This window comes from Macaca fascicularis, chromosome 4, assembly GCF_037993035.2.
Source record: "Macaca fascicularis isolate 582-1 chromosome 4, T2T-MFA8v1.1".
Classification (NCBI taxonomy): Eukaryota; Metazoa; Chordata; class Mammalia; order Primates; family Cercopithecidae; genus Macaca; species Macaca fascicularis.
This window is the reverse complement of record NC_088378.1, coordinates 166836245-166857811: the sequence shown is the minus strand read 5'-3', so window position 1 is coordinate 166857811 and position 21567 is coordinate 166836245. Positions and strand designations below refer to the sequence as shown.

Sequence of the window (21567 nt, the reverse complement as noted above, 5' to 3'; positions counted from 1 at the left end):
TAAAACCAGACTAATTAGAGCTCAGGTCAATAACGGTGGCCACTGACTGCTCTTTGTCAGCAGGAGGGGGAAGTGCATTTGGTGTGGTAACAGGTCTCCACGGTGAGGGTGGCCGAGTAACTTTGCTTCTGGATAGGCATCAAGTTTCCTGCTGGGACATAGGGGATTCCTGAGTTCAAGGGGTAGAAAATGCTTCAGGGCACGTGTGCCTTCTTACTTTTAGACACATTTGGAAGAAATATGCCAGGATGGAGTCCTTACTGTTGAACATGAAGAAGAGGAACCTGGATATTAAAATAAGGAAAGGAGATTTTTCTTCTGCAGCCACACTACCTCAGTCCAGGAGAATAAAAGGTTATTTGTTGGTGAGTTGATCTATAATGACTCTCAGCAGTATCAGGTATTTGGAAGAACAACACAGGAGACAGCTAGAGCTCAGTGCCAGCTTCAACACTTATTAACAGTGGGGACTCAGGTGGTTTAGGCTTTCTGAGACTCAGTTTTCTTGTCTTTAAAACGGACTGACATTTTTATGGGGTGATCTATGTAGAATGCTCTTATTATTACTATACCTTAAGTTGTGTTTACTGTATGCCACATACTTCAGATCCATATGCTTTTCCAGCATAAATTCAATGTGCTGCAAAATGCCAGGTGGCTGTAAGACTTGTTTGTTTGTTTAGGAGCTATGTATACCAAATGAATGGATCTGTATAAGCTCTAAGTAACTTGGAAATAAGATAAGAATAATAGTTCTTCCCTTGCAAGAAAGGTTTCTAATGAAAAATGCTCATCAAACAACAAACATATTGCAAGGCACATGGCAAAGGCTCAATGCATTACAGCTGATGCTTTTTAGGGTAGCAATGCTCTGGGTAGTTTGTCTGATTCATCTTATATTTCAGCCCACTTTTAACTCCAATACTTAGTACTTCAATACCAATGTCCAATAAATATTTATTAAATTAAGTCAATGGCTCAAAAATGGAATTTATTGGATGTCTGGATCTTCCATATGACAACCCAGCCATTACTATACCATGTTTCTTTAGCCACTATATAATATGGGAGAAAATATATGGAAATGAGCCTTTTTTAAGAATGGAGGTAAAGAGGAAGGACATTGCCCAGAGAAGAGGACCCTCACTTACTGATGCTACAGTCAAGAATAAAATCTTCCTGATCTGATGATTACACACTGTATGTATGAACTGAAAAATCACATTTACCCCATAAATATTTACAATTATTATATATCAATTAAAAGAAGAATACAGTCTTATGGCTTTACTCATCAAGCCATGCTTTGTGACTAAATTTATGGCTATGGGATTACTTAAGTCTATAAGAAAAATGAAACTTCAAGCCAACTCCCCAACTTTGTCACATTTAAATCCTCATCTCCCAGAGGGCAGTGGTGGAGAGATGGGTTCAGGGGAACTAGGAAAGGGGCAGACAATGGTCATGGCAGCAACAACAGCAGGTGCACCTAGACAGCATGGATCATGTGCCAGGCAGGGAGTCCAGCACTCTAACCAGCGATCCTCAGTCTGGTAATGGGTGGATCCTGTAATTCATTTATTTGAGGCACCCCTGTTGATTACAAAGAACCAGCCCCAGCTGACAACCATAATTCACATACATTCTCACATAGGCCTCACAACACAAGGGCTATATTTGTATCAGCTTGATCATACGATAATAATAGTTATTCCCTTAAGAAGAAGGAGGTTTTCTGGGGCAGGATCATTGGTGCCAGGCATTTCATTTTATAAAAGAGAAAACTGTGGTTCAGGAAAATAGGTAACTTGAATGAGGATTCGAAGCTGCTAAATGACCAAGCTGGGATTGAAGTTAAAGTCTGCGTAACTGGAGATCTTGAACTCTAAGATAGAGTCCTGCTCTGAGGTCAGAGGAGCTGGAAAAGCCAACAACTCAGCCATAACAAGACAACCAAAACTGTTTCATACTGAAGTCCCCCCGTAAAAAAAAAAAAAAAGTATATATATATATATATATATATATATATATATATACACACACACACACACACACACACACACACACACACACACATATATATATATATATACACATACATATGCCAGTCGGGAAGTAAGGGAGATTTTTCAAATCAGTGGGAGCAGCATTGGATTTGAAGTCACACTGACAAGACTGAGAAGGAATAAGGCATAACGGGGAGGACACTGGTTAAATAATAGGCAAACTGGAACATGAACCAGAAGTTACTTTTATGGCTGGCTGGCACATGGGGTGTGGAGGGATAAGCCTGGTTTGAAGGCTGTGGCAAAAACAGTAGTCATGATGTAGATCAGGGTTTCTCAGCATCAGCACTACTGACATTTTGGGCTGGATGTATCTTTGCTGCAGAGCTGCTCTGTACAATGTAGGCTGTTAAGCAACATCCCTGGTCTCTACCCACTGCATGCTAGGAGCAGCCCCGCACCCCAACCATCACAACCAAAACTGTCTCCAGCAATTGTCAAATATTCCTTAGGAAGCAAAATTGCCCTCCAGTTGGAAACCACTGGTACAGACAAAACATGTGGAAGACAGACTGAATTTTTCACTTTCTTCTCAGAGGCCCTGCCTCAATCAATTTAGATATTGAAGGTGTAGCAATACATCAGAATATTTTACATGGTGTCCTTGATTTAATTTTCAAGTATGTCCAATATATTTTTTCCTGCATTAAGAAAAATTTCCAAAACATCTTTGGATTAAAAAAATGCAAAATAAAGATAGCATTTACAAAAGCTCTCTAAACTGAAGAAGATGGAGTGGCTACAGAGACATTATTGGCAAAAGTGTTTGCTATGATCACTTTATTCTTTCTGGAAATAATATTTTGGAGCCATCTGTCTTCTCCATGGTGTGCTATATAAGGATGGGCATAAGCTCCTTCAAAAGCAAATCTGATAGTAGCTACTGACCTTTCCTCCACGCAGACATACACAGTGACAAATGTAAGACATATACAATATAGGCATGCATTTTAAGGGGACTCACTATAGGCCTATGAAGTCTATACATAGTTCATAGACTATTCATAGGGGCCCATGATCCCTAGACTAAGAACCCTTTCCATACCAGTAGACTGGCTCTACATGAAGCCTCTTACGCTGTGGAAAGTGAAGTACACCCTTCCAGGTCACTGATGACAGCGATAGGGAATGTTTAGTGTTTGAGAAACTGGCCCATGCAATTGAGCCTTCATAGATAGGCTTCAGATCTGAATATGATCAGGAGATTAAACCTTCTCAGGTAATTTCATATGTCATGCCTAATCAGTTTGCTTCCAGTATTATCTCTGTAATTAGATGCTGGCATGGGTGTATCAATTCTGCCCAGATCTCCCTGATGCTGGAGTGGGGAGCGGGGAGAAGGTTGGGGAGGGGTGAGAGGAGAAGCCCTTCTCTGGTTGTAGAGTGTTTCTTTTGCATTTAACAAAGACCGGTGTCCCTTTTCTGACATTTGTCTCCTGCACTGAGAATGTAAATTTCCTGTCCCTGACTACTGATGATAATGAACCTTAGACACTCAAACCTAACTAAATATAAAAACCTGCCCAATGCTCGACATCACTGTGTTCTGCTTGGGAAACGTAACTGGAGGTGTCTCCCTCTCCTTGCTTTTTTTGAGGAAAATGCTGCCAACACAGAGTGTTCTCATGTTATGTGTTGATTTCAGTGATGCACCATGCTATGGTACCTACAAAATGCTGAGAACAATGACTATTTGGGGAGAAAATGTCTGTTTGCATCACATTATTTTAGGAATCTGCAAAGCTCCCTTTTCCTTATTGCTGAAAGCCTAATTCCATACTGCATAGTCATATTTTCATTTCATTTTCATAGTCATATTTTTCATTTTCTTGCTCTCATAAAACCTTAAATAAAGGGAGCCTTCAGGCAATTTAGAGAAGGTTACTTCAAAAAGAAACTTATGTGTATTCACTTTAGAGAAGAGTATTCATTACTTGGGCCAGAGAAAAGAATAAAGCATATGTCTTACTTGGTGACATTGAATCCTTTTGCATATACTTGATGGTCTTAAGTTTTTCTCAAGATTCCATTTAAAATATCTCTGTTTTAAAAAATCAGCCTGTAATATGATACTTTTCCAAGTAACATATCACTTACTGATATCGACACACTGAATTCCTGTCCTTTATACTAATTCATGATAATGAGCTGCTACTCTGATTCTTTGGTAAACAGGAAAGTTACTAACACACACATATACTCTCTCTTATATAAACTTTTTGGGAAGAAATAACTTTTTTAGAAATCACAAGATACCTTCCACTAAGCATATGCTTTAAAAATACATAACTGTATTCAAAATCGAAACTGAAATGAAGGAAAAAGTTTGAGAAAGAGTAACATAAATGAAATTGGCGATTTGATATACATGATTTATTAGTGCATCTAACTGCTCTTATTTCAAATACTTTCAATCATGTATCGCACGTATTTCTGGAAACTGTATTTTTTCCCTTCCCCTTGGCCTGTGATCACTGTTGATAACAAGCAATTTCTTGTTTGTAAACCCTGCTCATCACCACAGGCACTACCCTTGCTTTTAGCTGACACTTAGATGAACACTTACTAACCAATGCTAATGGTTCTAGGATGGTTAGGAAATGTCCTCAGTCTATATTTTTTTCAATATAGTAGCCACTAGCCACCTGTGGCTGTTTATATTTACATTAATTAAAATTAAGTGAAATGTAAAAAATTCAGCTCCTCAGTTGCACTAGCCACATTTCAAGGACTCAGTAGCCTCACGCGGCTGGTGGCTACTGTATTGGACGGAGCAGATTTAGAATGTTCCCATTACCCAAGAAAGTTCTATCAACTCACTTAATCCTCCCAACACTATGAGGTAAATATTAGGAGTCTTCATTTTATAGATGAGGAAACTGAGACACAGAGGAGTTAAGTAACTTGCTCAAGTTCACACCATTGGTAAGTAAGGCAGAAGAGACTCAAATGTAGAGTAGACAGTCTGGGGCCATAGCCTTTGCTCAGCAACACATGATCCTGACTCTGATTAATGACAATAATAATAACAAGCGACTTACATTTATTTAGTTAGTGTTTACTTAGTAATGCAGGCATTCTGTTCATCATTTTACTTACACTACCTTATTTAATCTTCTCTACAGCCCTATGGTCTTGGGGGTAGATGTGATTATTAATCCCATTCTGTTTATGTGAAATTGAAATTTAGAAGATAAATAAAAAGCTTACAGAGTTAGGAATCTGGCAGAACTTGGATATAAATCCAGGTCTTTCTGACTCTAAAACATTCATCTTTAAAACTACGTATACTGTGATCCCTGACAGAAGAGAGGTAAAAATAGAAACTTTTTTTTTTTTTTGGCTGGAATAGCTTCTTTATTTTCTGAAATCCACCAAAGAATCATTTGCAGCATCACCTTTTAAGTTATCACTAAACCATCAGTTGAGGACGAGGATTATAAGTGGACCCTGAACTAAATTAGAAAACATCTATAACTCACCTCTCTCTTTTTGACTTTATAGAGAAGGAATTAGATTTCTATGCCAGAGTAAAATGTGACACGGTAGCCTTCGGGCCTGATATATATTACTTGATGATAATAGGAATCGCTATCTAGGATTTTCTATTTTAAAAATGACAGAGATGTCACTTTTAAAAAGAGAATCAGTAGTCCAGACATACTGGGATTACATGACTGGAATGTGAGATTGGTTACTCTCATGTGTGTCTCTTTTTAAGATTTAAAAAAATAGCAAACATGAAATGCACAGAGCAAATTATGTTTTAGGTACCGCAGTTACCAGTGTCTCCTCATTTTCATCCTAAAATGTGCACTGTTCTGTAGCTGTCCTGAAGAGAGAGACGTTTAGAACACCTTCAATGAGCAGGGCTCACTCGTAGATGTGGTCTAGGCTCGTCTATCCTGGCTAAGGACACCCACAGTTTGGTTCCATGGCCACAATCCTCTGTGAAAGCAGCCACGAGGGGATGGAGAGTCAGCTATGGGAGCAGGGCTAAAGGTGTCCCTCCTGGGATACCCTATGGTAAGCAGACTTTCCTTGCTCAGAGTCCCTCACAGCTCACAGGTAGACACCTCTGATTTTTCTCCATAAATAACCTGAAACAGCGTCACAGACATAACTGAGGTGACTGGGATGCACACAGTGGTGCTATTCCAGGCCAAGCTGAAGGGAGAGCAAGCTGGATGCAGGGACTGAAGACCAGGGGCTGCCACTCTGAGTGCTTGGACAAGTCGCTTGACCTCTCTGGGCCTCAGCTTCTTATGCAGTTAGTGGGATGACTCAATGTAATATCATACAACAGAGCACCTGACATATACTAGCATGAATGAAATATGAGGTTTAAAGGGAGAACATGTTGCCAGGGTGGCCATGAGAACTTCCTCACCTATAGCGTTTTCTATGGGGAATGACATGGATTCGGTTTCTCAGGGACTAGAGAAGAGAACCACAAAGGAGAGAAGTGAAGAAGCCCACCTCCCGGTGCCCATCCCCGGCCTCCCCATGAAGGGTGTGGTGTGAGCAGGGGTGAGTCTTGGTGACGAGAGTGTGATGGAGCCACAGAGAGCACAGGAGGTTGGAGAGAGAACGTGCTCGGTTGTGGGCACGGAGGGGAAAATGGTCAGAGTTCAGGAATAATGAGAACACATAGCCTTTGTTACCATTTTCTGCCTTGATGAAAGGTTTGTGATATTTACGGAACGAAATGAAACAATAGTTAAATCTCACATTGTAGCCAGTCGCTGTCATGTACTTTGTTTGGGGCACACATTACATCTCAAGTGGTTTCTCCAATTTTAATGTGTCCTCTGGGATAAAGTTGTATGACTGGGATGTGGGAGGAGTGGGACCAGCAACTACCACAGCCACCCATCCTTCCTTGCTCCATCCCGGTGGGTTTCTGGGGTGTAAGTCGTAGGAGACTGAAGAGGATTCTACTGTTAACCTCGGTAAAAATTGTGGGCATCTCATGAAAAGCTCCGATTAGAACACGACATTAGGATGGTTGTTAAGAAAAAACAAGCTAGTGTCCAAAGTTGGAAGAGATCTGGACATGTGGCTGGAGCCAGGGTGCAACTGTGCAAAGTGGAAAGGGACCCCCCCCTTTTTGGGGGGGACGTGGCTTCATGCCAGGCTGCAGGGCTTGATGATTGGTGAGTGGGCTGCACTGGGTCCCCTCACTTTCTCCTTCCCACCCCCCAGATGGGCACAGTTTGCAAAGGAGTAAGTGTTGTCCTGGGAAGCCGCCCAGAGGAAGATCCCTGCCTCCTCTCTGGGGTCAGTAGTGATACTTCCCATGGGTCTTGTGTTATTTATACAACGCCCCACCAAACAGTGTTGGTCATGTAGACATTCTGCTTGTTGAAGTCAATTTCTGTGGGTTAAGCCTCTTTCACACACCCCGTGTGCACTGTCCTTACAAGAGGAGCACCCCAGGCTCTGTATAAGTGCTGGTTAGCTCAGGTTAAAACAGAGCAACTGCACTCCTGGAGCTGTTCCAGGTGAGCCAGTGCTGAAAGAAAGTGGTAGCAATCTTACCCCATTTCAGAAAAACACAACAAAAATGTTCTCACTGTTGGCTGGGTGCGAAGGCTCACGCCTGTAATCTGGCACTTTGGGAGGCCGAGGCGGGTGGATCACTTGAGGTCAGGAGTTCGAGATCAGCCTGGCCAACATGGTGAAACCCCGTCTCTACTAAAAATGCAAAAATTAGTTGGGCGTGGTGGTGGGCACCTGTAATCCCAGCTACTCGGGAGGCTGAGGTAGGAGAATTGCTTGAACCCAGGAGATGAGGTTGCAGTGAGCCGAGATCACACCACTGGGCAACAGAGCCTGGGCAACAGAGCAAGACTCTGTCTAAGAAAAAAAAGAAAGAAAGAAAATGTTCTCACTGTTGAATTTCTCTCTGGTAATGTTTTGTTTTTGTTTTGTCTTGCTCTGTCACCCAGGCTGGAGTGCAATGGCGGGATCTTGGCTCACTGCAGCCTCTGTTTCCTGGATTCAAGTGATTCTCCTACCTCAACTTCCTGAGTAGCTGGGATTACAGGCATGCACCACCACGGCCTGGCTAATTTTTGTATTTTCAGTAGAAACGGGATTTAACCTTGTTGGCTAGGTTCGTCTCAAACTCCTGACCTCAAGGGATCCACCTGCCTTGGCCTCCCGAAGTGCTGGGATTACAGGTGTGAGCCACTGTGCCCGGCCTCTCTGATAATGGTTTTGAAAGCTCTAGGCATTTGCTACAGTTTATTTACAGAGTGGGCACCAAATAACTACATGAAGAATGGATGAATGCACCAGTGACTAAATAAAGAGATAAATAAAAACTGGAAAGTCATTCAGCTGATGGAAAAAATAAGTAGAGAGCAAATGCTTACTTTAAAAAACTCCTGGAAACAGTCAGTTGTCCTCATTTTAAAAGTTTTTTTTTGAAAAATTTGAAGACACCTGTTTGCTTATGCTTCCAACTTTAAAACTCACATGCATAAAAAATGGTCATGTTTTTTCCTAGCAAAATTGTTCCTAGTTCATATGAGAAAATTAGTTCTATCAGTGCTTGCTGACATCCTGCATAGGCTGCAAGACTTTTTCCACGTGAGAATACCACGGAAGTGCTGGCTCCTGAGCTGCTTTAGAATGGCAGGTACTGAGTAGAGATCATTGAAGGAACATGTGAGCATCTCCTCTCTCCCCCAAGCCTTACATCAGGATCTCCAAGGCAGGCCTTCCTGCATGACGAAGGCCCCATTCCACAGGGAATGCTGCATACACTCAACACCTGGTGACCAGAGATTCAAGAGATTCCATGCCACTAGGTGAGGGCCACATTCAGGCCACTGGCCCTCTTCAGTCCAGTGGCCCACACACTGCTCTAAGCAACCCCCAGGCATTGATGGGACTACAGAGGAGAAAGAGAACATTTACCAACAGCTACTAGGTTCAGACACGGGCCATGCATTCTCACAAATGTTGCTACAGATGGGAATCCCCCCAAGGCTGTGTTTTATATGTGCCTGTACTTAACAGGAGGAGCAGTATAATCATAGTGTATTCACTTTGCAAAGGGGATACTGAAGTTCAGAGAGAGAGGATGTGTGTGTGTGTGTGTGTGTGTGTGTGTGTGTGTGTGTGTGAGAGAGAGAGAGAGAGAGAGAGAGAACAAGCAACACATGGGAAGGCAGAGAAAAATTCTATGTCTGATTGTAATGAAATTTTCTTTTCTCGTCAAAATATTTTGATAGCATGGGGAAAGAGATGTGTGCTCATTAAAGTTTAATGACTGTCTCTCTCTGCCTGTTTCCATGTGAGGATCACACATTCTGACTCACATATGGTGGGTGCTGGGAATGGTTGACTGGGAGCACAATTGAGCCCAGTCCCCATCTTTATCACCACAGGGACCAGTGAAATCCATGACTGGGTCCACTGGGATGCACAAACAGGAAGCCACTGGCCTGCTTTGGTTGACAGTGACTTGGATTCAAACATGTGAGCCCAATATTGTTCCAGATTGGCCTAGATTTGCTCTAAAGGGGAATCAGGTAAGAACAACTGGAAACTAGCTTTTAGGAAACTCCAGTTCCAAGGCTGAGTTGGGTACTTTCTGGAGAAGACAATGCTTTGGGCAAAGGCTTTGAAGAGAAGGGAGTAAGAAAAAGTGGCTCCGACTTGTGGGAGAGCAGAGTTGACGATCGTGTTACATTCCTACTCTAGAAATTCCCCTGAAGCCTCTTTGTTCACAGAGTCGATGATAAAGCTCTCATCCAAAATTGTAGACTCCCCTCAACATAGCCTTAAACTATCTTTCTCAGGTTAACCTTACTCATCCCTGCTCCCAGCCTCCACCCCAGCCAAGGCACGCTTCTCACTGCTCCACCTCCCTTCTAGCCCTTGCTAACATTTTCTTCCTAGCATCTGAAGGGATCTCTCCATCCATCTCTACTGGTTGAACGTTATCCGTTCACTGGGGACCATTCATCTTTCTACAGTCTTAATTCTTGATGTCCCACACCACTCAAGTGTGGGTGATCTCTCCTCCCTTGAATACAAAACTCTCTGCAAAGTCAATGACCGCCTCTGCTTTGTGTGATAGTTCCACTGTAGCCCAACAGCTGCCAGCACAGACTGGAAGACCAGCACAGTCAGGAAGACCTGGGCCAGAAGTGTCTCTGCTTCCCTCAGTAGGCACGTGATCACGGGCCAGTTACTAATAAACAGCAATAATGGCAATAACAGCAGCAACCAACATATATAGGTGTGCACTGTGACTCAGGCATCTATTGACTCATAACATACTCACAAAGACCCCAGGAGGAGAGTTACCATTGCTTTTGACTTACAGATGAGAACGCAGAAGCCAAGAGAGGTGAAATGATCTGTCCAGGCTTACACAGTTATGATGTTCAGAAAACAAGCTTTAAACTCAGATAGTTTGTTTCCAGAGCCCATGTTCTGACCACTGTGCTACAAAGCACTGCCTTCTCTGGTCCTCTCAGTTTTCTAATCAGTAAAACAGAGGTTATAGTAACGTCCTCCTTGTAGGATGGTAGAGAGGGTTAAATAAGATCACAGAAGAAAGGCGTTTAATAATGTAGTGCTTAATAAATCATAGCTGCTGTCATCATAATCACCAGGGGCTGGTCCCAACCCTTCTCGTGACTGAGCTGAGTAGGAAGGGCTGTGGTCTCCTCTCTGTCTCTCACATAATTGCACCCTGTGCCTGGCACATTTGCCCGCAGCAACCTTGAGGCTCAGTCAGTTGTGTGTCCATCCAGGCTCAAAGAGGTTGAAAAAGGGTGTAAGCATTTTCTTAGAATTTAGAGAAATATGTCCTATGTAATTCTGGACCTCTGAGCCATTGTGGTTTTGTACTTTTACTGCATTTAGCTCCCTTTCCAAGTCCTCATTGTTTAAAAACCTTTTATTTTAAGTTCAAGGTACATGTGCAGGTTTGTTGTATAGGTGAATTTGTGTCATGAGGGTTGTACAGATTATTTTGTCACAAAGACATTAAACCTAGTACCCATTAGTTATTTTTCCTGATCCTCTCCCTCCTCCCACCCTCCATTCTCCAACAGGACCCTGTGTGTGTTGTTTCCCTCTATATATCCATATGTTCCCATCTTTTAGCTCCCACTTATAAGCGAGAACATGCAGTATTCAGTTTTCTCTTCCTGTGTTAGTTTGCTAAGATAATGGCCTCTGGCTCCATTTGTGTTCCTGCAAAGGACATGTCCTCATCCTTTTTTATAGCTGTGGCTGCATTGTGTCCAGTCTACCATTGATGGGCATTTAGGTTGATTCCATGTGTGTGATATTGTGAATAGTGCTGCAATAAACATATATGTGCATGTATCTTTATGAGAGAATGATTTATATTCCTTTTGGGTATATACCCAGTAATGGGATTGCTGGGTCAAATGGTATTTCTGTATTTAGTTTTTTCAGGAATCGCTACACTGTTTTCCACAAGGACTGAACTAGTTTACACTCCCACTAACCATGTATAAGTGTTCCTTTTTCTCCACAACCCCACCAGTACCTGTTATTTTTTGACTTTTTAATTATAGCCATTCTGACTGGTATGAGATAGTATCTCATGGTGGCTTTGATTTGCATTTCTCTGATGATTGGTGATGTTGCCAATATCCAGCATCTATAAGGAACTTGAACATGTTTACAGGAAAAAAAACAACCCCATTAAAAAGTGGGCAAGGGACATGAGCATACACATGGCCAATAAGCATATGAAAAAAACAAAAAGAGCTCATGGAAGCTATAATTCTTAGCAAACTAATGCAGGAACAGAAAACATAATACCACATGTTCTCACTTACAAGTGGGAGCTAAATGATGAGAACTTATGAACACACAGAAGGAAACAATAGACACTGGGGTCTACTTGAGTGAGGAGGGTGGGAGGAGGGAGAGGAACAGAAAAGGTAACTACTGGGTACTGGGCTTAATGCCTGGGTGATGTAATAATATGTACACCAAACCCCTGTGACACATGTGTATCTACATAACAAACCTTCATACGTACCCTCAAACCTAAAATAAAAATAGAAAGAAAGGAAAGAAGGAAGGAAGGAAGGAAGGAAGGAAGGAAGGAAGGAAGGAAGGAGAAAAAATAACTCAACAATCGAGTTTTGTTTTATACAATTTATCTGACTCCTCCCCCAGGCCTCCTTTGGAATATTTCAACTTTAAGTTTTCTTATTACTGTCCTCTCCCCTTTTTTTTCTCTTCTCCTCTCCATTCTCCCTCTTTTTTCCCTCCTGTCCCTTCCTCTTCTTTTCTGTTCTCTCCTCTTCCCTCCTGTGCCCTCCTCTTTTCTTTCCTCTTTTTCTCCTCTCCATCCTCTCCTCCCCTCCCTCCCTCCTTTTCTCCTCTGTTCTCTCCTCTCCCCTCTGTTCTTCTCTCCTCTCCCTCCCTTCCCCTTCCTCCTCCCCTCCCCTGCTGTGACTCTGCATTTCACATCTCCGGGAAGCTAGGCAGGTCCCCAGTCCACAGACCAGAGCTTCTGCACCCAGGCCCTCTCACAGCTCTGTGACTCCTGGGTGGTCCTTAGGGTATGGGAGCTTTACCCAGGAGCACTTCTACTCAATGTGGATTTAGGTTATCCTTAGAGTTAGTAGGGCTAATGGTTAAAGAGCAGTTTATGGGATGATGCCCCATTCCACCTTTTTGAACAAACTTGGCATGGACAGAAGCCAGAATTTCCATCTGTTTCATGCTCTCTTCCCTGTCAAATGTCCCTACTTCTAAATAAGTTTCCTCCAGGAGCAGCATCTCTGATTCCTTTGTGGAAGGAAACACAAAACAAAACAACTCTCCGTTTAAAGTACTCTCTCCATGCCCAGGTCTGCTAACTTGTGGGATAAGGTATTCTGATTGTGCTCCTTGGGAATTAAACTGCTCTTTAAGTAAGCCCAGAAGATAACTAACAAATAATCCTTCAAATTAATAGTGCCTAAAAGATGAAAGTTATCAGTTTCCTTCATACATCCGGTTTATTATCAGTGGTGCAATTAAATTCTATTTTCTGCTGTGGTTTGAGCACTTCACAGCTCGGGAAGGCTCTCTCCTGAGACCTTTGCAGGGACAGGCCGTCACTTCATAATTAGGTACACACGCAGGCCTTGCTGCTGGTGGGGAAGGTTCAGGGTTGAGCTCATAAATGAAACCTGCTCAACGGCCCACAAGGGTAGCAAAAGCTGCTTCCACCAAGTGGCTGGGACAGGCCTGCAGCAGGGGCTGCCACATGTCTGTAGGAAGAGCCAGCTGTGAAGAACAACTTCCGGGTTAGGGCATCCTGCACCTTAAGCAATTAACTTCACGTTCTCTTGGATGATGATATCTCTGCAGCAACCGTAATCCCCACTTCTCCATTTTGCATTTGTTTCTGACTTTGCCTGCCAACCCTGCACATCCTCATTTTCATTCTTTCTTTTCCACCTTCCTGTGCAGATAATGCCATGGTGGGCTGTGGGCCGTGACAGAGGCGAAGGAACCAGAGACATGACAATGCAGGCCTTTGTAGAAAAGAACGGCCTGGTGTTCTGCTCCCTGAAGGGCATTACATGCCTGTGAGCTTGGATGGGCCTTGCCTTGGGGTGTCTCACTGTGTCAATCACACAGGACCAGAGCATAAGAATAGTTGAAGGAGCTGGTTCCCAGCGCTGCTTTTGCAGCCAGCCTGCTGGGGTTGGAAGCCCAGCTCCACCGTCTGCTGGCTGTATGGCCTTGGAGGAGCTATAGAACCTCTCTGTGCTTCAGTTTTCTCATCTGTAAAGGGATGCCAATACTCTTTACCTTGCGGGGTTGTTGGTGGTTGAAAATGCACCCATGTAAAGTGCTTTAAAAACAGTGTCTGGAGCCCAGTAGTTACCCAAGGAACACTGCCATGCTGAAGGCTGCACAGCAGCCATTAGCTTTCCAAATGATTCACAGCAAAGGATTCATGAGAAGCAAGGACTACCCTCACCCTGCCCACCTCTAGGACCATTAAAATATGATCAACTTTATAAAGCTTTGATTTATCTACCACTTTAGAGCAATGTAGTTTAGCAGGATCTGTGCTAATTGCTCTCAATCACTTCAAGAAGATTGTTCTCCAGAGACTAGGGAAGGGCTCTATGTGCCCTGGATAAGGGCTGCATGAGACATCACTTCTCAGGGTCCCTGCCAGAGGCCTGGGTTCCTGCTTCAAGGGCAGGAAGGTGTCTCATGGATTTAACCACAGAACCCCCAGAAACTACAGTGGTGAGTCTGAGAAGTAGGAGCACATGGGCTCCCACATTTGTCTCCCACTCTCATCCACCCTCGGCCTTCCTCTGCCAAGTCTCCTGAGCCACTTGGGCAGAGATTTCTGGTGATCACTGGAGAGGCACCATGAAAACTACTGGTCAAACATGCAAAAAAACCTATGGTGACAGAAGTCAGAAAAGTTATTATCTTGGTGATGGTCCAGGGGGTTATTGGCTAGAAAAGGCATGAGGGAACTTTCTGGGGGTGTTTGAAATCCTCCATTTCTTCATCTGGCTCGTGGTTGCAAGGCACACACACATACAAAATCATCATCAAGCTGTATATTTTGATCTGTGCGATCTACTGTCCACAATTATACCTCCATAAACAAAATTACTGTGCAAAATGTTGCAGGCAGTTTATCTACCTCTTATGGCATGCCTGACCCACTTTATTCTGGAGACAATGAAAGTTCTAAGTATCTGTAGCCATTACACATCTTTATCTTCCTCCACAAGTGTGTTTATACCCACAGGTTATATTTATATCTGCAACCACATCTATATATTTAAATCTGGAGAGGAAAGTGTTATATGTATGTGTCTATATATAGGGCAGTTTACTTCTTTCAAAGAACAGGAGGATCCTAGCACTGGTATTTTTTTTTTTTTTTTTTTGAGCAGGACATTCATTCACACACACACACACACACAAGCACACACATGCACACATGAACAGTAAGTCTGTGTGCCTTTCTCTCTGTTCCAGGATGAGACGCTAAGACTGACCTTGATGATGAGCTTAGGGATGGTCAGCACGGTGGACTTTTGCTTAGCCAGAACATCGCTGGTCTCATTGATGCGAGCTGTGACAAAGAAGTGCAGGGACGCTTGTTCCAGCAGCTGACCCATGTACTCGCCGGCTTGGATCAGTACCGCCTCTTTCTTGACTGGCAGGAGAAAACACACACGGGCCTGGCATCAAGACTTGAGACAGCATCTACTTTACCTTTCCCCAAGTTTCCCCATCCTTCCCACAGTAGCCTGGAAGCCACCAGGAACACAGCAAAGGTAAGGGGCAAGTGGAACGAAGAGTCAATTGGGGATAAGCTGTCCTGCTTCTTAGGTAAAGAATGTGCTAGAAATTTAATATTCACTGAAGTCTTACTGGAGAAAATGTGTCAAACCTTCCAAACAGTTCTTTTGCTGTTGTAAAAGAAATGCCGTGGAAAAGATGTGATTTTTGTGGCAAAGAAGGATCAAGGGGTTTTAACGGTGGCTTTGATTTGGGCTGGGATCATCCCAAAATGGAACATGTGGGGTGCTGAAGTCCAAGGCCCCCATCCCACACGCGATCCCCTTGTCGAATAAGAAGTGTCTCACCTAGACCATGGGCCACACTCAGACAAAATTGTCAACTACATAAACATTGTAGCACTCCACATTTTCTCTCCAATCTGATATCATGATTTTTCTATTTAAGAGAAGGAAGCTGTTGAAACCAGTTTCTACCAAAGGCATTCAACTATCTCCAAACCTCTGTTTGTGATTTAGAAGACCTCTGTGCCAAATGATTGTTCTCTCAATGGAAACCAGTCACTGATGTCAGATTTCTAGGTCCTGGGGACAAGCCAACGAGAATGGCATTTGGAGGATGGGGAGTGGTCCTGGCTCCCCTCCAATTACCGTCTGGGCTGAGGATGCTGAGTTCTATCTTGTGGCTCTGGCTCACTTTCTCTCTCTAACTCCCATTTCCCACTGTCCAGGATTCTAGAGAGCAATGGGCAGTTTCTCTGTAGGCTGAGCCCAGGTGTGCACTCGCTGCTACCCGGTCGGAGCCAGATGCCTGCATGAGCCGACAGCTGGCAGACCCTGCAGGTGAATGGGTGACTCATTCCTCCATCCCCAGCCGCAGGGAACAGACTCTATGAACCTCCACAGACCTGAATGTCTTTACTGCTTTCATTCTCAATTTCTGGCTTTTGCCAAAGACTTCTCCTTTCTGTGGAAGTTATTGAAGGAAACAGCTTCATGGCCAACAATTCGAGTGCAGAGGGTAATACATTTTAGTCTGCTGTACGGAACAGCAGTTTGCAGGAGCGTGGAGTGCCTGTGGATGGGCATGCACCAGAGCAGAGAGCAGGGCCCCTGACTCCCCACTGGCTCGAAGGTGTAGGTGCATTGAGCCATGCCCATCATCTGTAGAGGAACTCTCACACCTGTGCTGGATCTGCAGCAACTGGCTCTGGACCTTGAAGACCAAGAGGCTGGGAAGGCCTCTGCCTTGGGCAGCACTTCTATTTGGAAGTCTCTTTCCAGATGCGTAAGTGCTGTGCCTGCTTCCAAGACTTCAGATTGAAGAGTCCTCAGTCTTGGCTCTATATCACAATCACCTGGGGACCTTAAAGACCGACCAAGCTGGATCTCATTCCAGGCCAATTAAATCAGAGCCTTGGAGGACCCAGACACCTGTATTTTTAAAAGCTCTGCAGCTGACTCTGATGTGCAGCCAGGGTTGAGAAGGGCCCCTCCAACAACCAGGGGCATCCCTGTAGAATCAGCCCTGCAGACAGCCTGGGTTCCAGTGGAAGAGATGGCTTTCCAGTCTAGGTCTTTGCTGTTCCTCCTGTGGTCTGCAGACCTGGGAGCTTGTTACAGACGCAGGGTCTCTGACTTCTTACTGCACCACTGAAGTCAGGATCTGCATTTGAATAAGATCCCAGACAATGCCTATTCAAGTGTGAGATGCTCTGAGAGATGGGAGGTTCTAACAGCAGAAGGGGTAAGTTAGGGCCAGAGTTAGGGTGGACTGAGGACCACCTGGATTTTAAATTGAAAGGCCTGCATCCTGGGAACCCCATCGATCCCTGGAAAACTAGAAAGGTTGGTCATCGTAGACTAGTAGTTGTCAGTAGGGGGCAATGTTACCCCCAGGGGACATTTGGCAATGTCTGGAGACCTTTTTGATTGTCACAACTGGGGTGGAGGGTGAGTTACTACTGGAAGCTGCTGGATAGGGGCCAAAAATGCTGCTAAACATCCTACAGTGCACAGGATAGTACCACAACAAAGCATCCAGCCCATAATGTCAATGGTGCTGAAACCAAGAAACCCTGCATACAGCAGGTGGATTATCAGAATGTATTTTAGGCAAGCACTGAAGAGCTAGCTTTGTTGGCTTGATTTCTGGAGGAGAGCTGTTCTATTTAGAGCTGGTTCTTTAAAGCTGTGACCTTGCCTTGACCTTGGCTCCCAGGTCCTGCCTTTTGGAATGACCGGCTCTTATTGCTGTCTTTGGACCTACGCCTGGACCCTGCTTCCTCCGTGACTCCCCTTGCGATTAATAGTCTAGATGAGTGAGGTTCTGGCCCTCTATTGGTTACAGCCTCAGATGAGCATAAACGGTCAGTTTGTCGTGTCTCTAGATAGAATGGATGAAATGGCAAGGTGGAAGGCCTCGAAGAACCTGCATTTTGCCTCTAGCTGCCTCCAGTAATAACAATAATAAAATGCCTTCCCCTGGCTATTTCTAGAGGACTGTGTTTGACCACTGGATTTCTTTTGGCTAGTGGGATATGACTTCTTTACAGAGGCTCTTGCTACCTTTATAATCTCAGTATCAGGACCCTCTCTTCTCTGAGGCAGAACACTCCCTAAATCAGAGCACTAAAGAAACCAGGCTGTGCTTCAGAGCCCAAGAGAACAGTGCTTCTGAAATAGTATGTTATGTAAGTGCTGTGTTTTGCCACTGCACAAGAAATTGTTCTAGATAAAGTTGATTAAACGTGGCAAGAGAAGGAGGAATAGGTTTTCGCGCTGTGAGCGGTGGGGCTGGGATGCTGCCAATATCATTTACGGTGTCTGGGGAAAGCCAAGGGAGACACAGACTGGAGCTGCCTCATCTCTTTTCCAAAAAGCGAAGAAAACTAAATATAGCCAAGTGAAAATGATAGCACCTTTGAAGGTACGGAGAGGTTTAAGTTATTCAGATCTCCCAAGCTGATTCTAGCACACGCATTTCCTTTAATCATCAATCTGGAAAGTATGCCTCCCATTCTACTTGGAAAACTTTCTTTGCAACAGGGGCATCTAAGAATGCTTGATCAAGGCCTAAAGTTATGTGGCTTTTTGCAATATACTGCAATTTAATTTATATTTCAATACACAATTTATTGCTCACGGTTAATGCCACCTGCCTGCAGGGCACAGGAACAAAGAGTCCCCAGTTCCCTTCAAGTTATTCAGGACAAGCTGGGGCCGGCCAAGTGAGTGGGAGATGTGTTCCCATGGACTCAGGCGGAGGTTTGGTCAGCTCTCCCTAGGTCAGTGACTGACAGAATGATATCGTTCTGCTCACCCATAAAAGCTCGTTCTTTAATTGGATTAGAGAGGGAAGGGGAAGGAGATTACGAGACAGGACACTTGTGAGGTGGGAAAAGGGCTGATATTTGGTTCTTTGTCTAAGGATCTGTGCTAGACTGCAGGTAATGGGGGCACAAGGGAGGGAACTGGCCCACTTGGGGCCAAGTTTACACTGAACTGGCTCACTGTCACTGCTATTATTTGTCTACTCTATTATCTGCTTTGCCTCTCATTGCTGTTTAGGGGCTTGAACACATCGACTCATCTTTCCAGCTTCAGTTTCCCCAAATGTAAACATGTTGGCAGTTACCATTTACTGAGAGTCTACCATGTGCCAAATGTTTCACATTTATCACTCATCTGGTTTCCTCCACACCCTCCTTCTCTAACACCACATATCCAGTCCATCAGCCAATCAGGCGGGCTCCACCTTCAGCACATGCCCGGATCGGACTAGTTCTCGCTGCTTCCATCACTAGTATCAGCACCTCTCAGTGCAGCGACTGCAGAAACATCCTACCAGTCTCTAACCTTCAGCCCTACTTCCTCTTTAGTCTCTTCTCAACACAGCAGCCAGTGGTCTTTTCAAAACCTAAGTTAGATTATGCCACATTTCTGCTCAAAACTCTCTAAAGGCACTCAGCTCACTGAAAATAAAAACCAAAGACCTTATAAAGGCCTACAATTCTTTATATGGTCTGCATCCAGCACTGCCTCCTTGCCACCTTTGTTCCTGATTCTGGCTCCTTCCTGCTCATTGAACACATCAGACATGCTCTGGCCCCAGGACCTTTGCACATACAGTTTCTTCTGGCTGGAATGCTCACTTCTGACCTTCAGTCAGGTCTCTGTTAAATGTCACCTTATTAGACAGGTTTTTTTTTTTTTTTTTCTGACCACCTCCACAAGTACGCCCTGTTTTCCTTAATCTGCTTTATATTTTTCTATTACCCATATAACTATACTATAGATTCACTTGTTTGTTTGGTTTCCCCATGAGATCAGAAATTCAGTAAGAATAGGCATTGTTGTGTCTCCAGTATAAAACAGAACCCGGACTTGCAAGCACTAAATAAAGGTTTGGGGAATGAATGAAGAACGCTGTGGTGTGCGTGCTATTCTTCCCCTTTGCAGATGAGGGGAGAGAGCTCAGAGTGCTTAAGTAACTCCCTCAGGAAACATAGCTGGTAGGTTACACAGTCATCGCTTACATCCAGAATTCTCTATTTGCAAAACTCTCTGAAATCAAATGTGGCTGCCTGTTTTAAACAATCCCCATGACTGTTGTCCTCTTCAGTCCTTTACACTGACTATTCTTTTCCATGAAAATTACCTTTACTACCCTAGGAATAAGAAAAGCGCCAAATCTTTCAGTTTCAAAAAAAAAAAAAAACCTTATAGTGCCTCCTGAGTTCAGATGATTCTCCTGTCTTAGCCTCCCAAGTAGCCAGGATTACAGGCATCTGCCACAATGCCTGGATAATTTTTTGTATTTTTAGTAGAGATGAGGTTTCACCATGCTGGCCAGGCTGGTCTCAAGCTCCTGACCTCAGGTGATCTACCCGCCTCAGCCTCCCAAAGTGCTGGGATTACAGGCATGAGCCACCACGCCTGGCCCCACTATAGTGATTTCTTAATTGTTAGTTCTATTACTGAAGCTAGGGAGATTGGCTTCCTTCAAATTTGAGTAAGTTCCTTGGAATCAGGATTTTTAAAAATAGTTTCTCATTTTTCTGGGAATATTTTCCGAAACCTCAGCAAGGGTACCATGATCTGTGACAGCCACAAAATCCAGAGAGCTTGAGAGCAATTGAGACTTGTGGCTTGGCCATCCCGGGGAGTGTATTAGTTTTGCTTGCTTTTGCTTTGTCAAAATTATGATTTGTGCACTTTTCTTTTCAGTGCTGCACGTCAGGCCAACAGAACTTGGTGCCCCAAAGCATCGAGGTCCTTTGCAACCTGCTCTAACTCATGCTCTGCCTGGAGACCAGTTTCTTCCAATTGACTCGTGTTGCCCATCGTGTGGTCAACTATTGTGTCCACCAAATATGAACTTCCTAGGAAATGTGATTTTTTGAGATTGTGATCCCCAAGGTAAGCTGCAGCATGTGGACCCTTATCTTCTTAAAATATTCTGTTTTTATAGTGATGAAAATGCTTGGAAGGATGTGTATGCAAGGACGAGAAAGAGGCCCCACAAGAGATGACAGAGGTAGAGGGCGGAGCAAGATGGCCAAATAGGAACAGCTCCAGTCTCCAACTCCCAGCGCGAGCGACACAGAAGACCGGTGATTTCTGCATTTTCAACTGAGGTACTGGGTTCATCTCACTGGGGAGTGCCGGACGATCGGTGCTGGTCAGCTGCTGCAGCCCGACCAGCGAGAGCTGAAGCAGGGCGAGGCATTGCCTCACCTGGGAAGCGCAAGGGGGAAAGGGAGTCCCTTTTCCTAGCCAGGGGAACTGAGACACACAACACCTGGAAAATCGGGTAACTCCCACCCCAATACTGCGCTTTAAGCAAACAGGCACACCAGGAGATCATATCCCACACCTGGCCGGGAGGGTCCCACACCCACGGAGCCTCCCTCATTGCTAGCGCAGCAGTCTGTGATCTACCGGCAAGGCAGCAGCGAGGCTGGGGGAGGGGCGCCCGCCATTGCTGAGGCTTAAGTAGGTAAACAAAGCTGCTGGGAAGCTCGAACTGGGTGGAGCTCACAGCAGCTCAAGGAAACCTGCCTGTCTCTGTAGACTCCACCTCTGGGGACAGGGCAATAACAAACACAGCCGAAACCTCTGCAGACGCAAACGACCCTGTCTGACACCTTTGAAGAGAGCAGTGGATCTCCCAACACGGAGGTTGAGATCTGAGAAGGGACAGACTCCCTGCT

The 21567-nt window shown here is 44.3% G+C and overlaps 1 protein-coding gene across 7 annotated transcripts in view; it reads right to left on the bottom strand.

Annotated features, from left to right (window-relative positions):
• The window catches only part of F13A1 (coagulation factor XIII A chain), a 461954-nt gene that overhangs the window by 8067 nt on the left and 432320 nt on the right, over positions 1-21567 (bottom strand). For all 7 annotated transcript variants that reach the window (XM_065544470.2, XM_065544473.2, XM_065544474.2 and 4 more), the window contains one exon: positions 15107-15267. In XM_065544470.2, coding sequence (XP_065400542.1) covers positions 15107-15267 — 161 coding nt within the window. The remainder of the gene's footprint in view (positions 1-15106; positions 15268-21567) is intronic.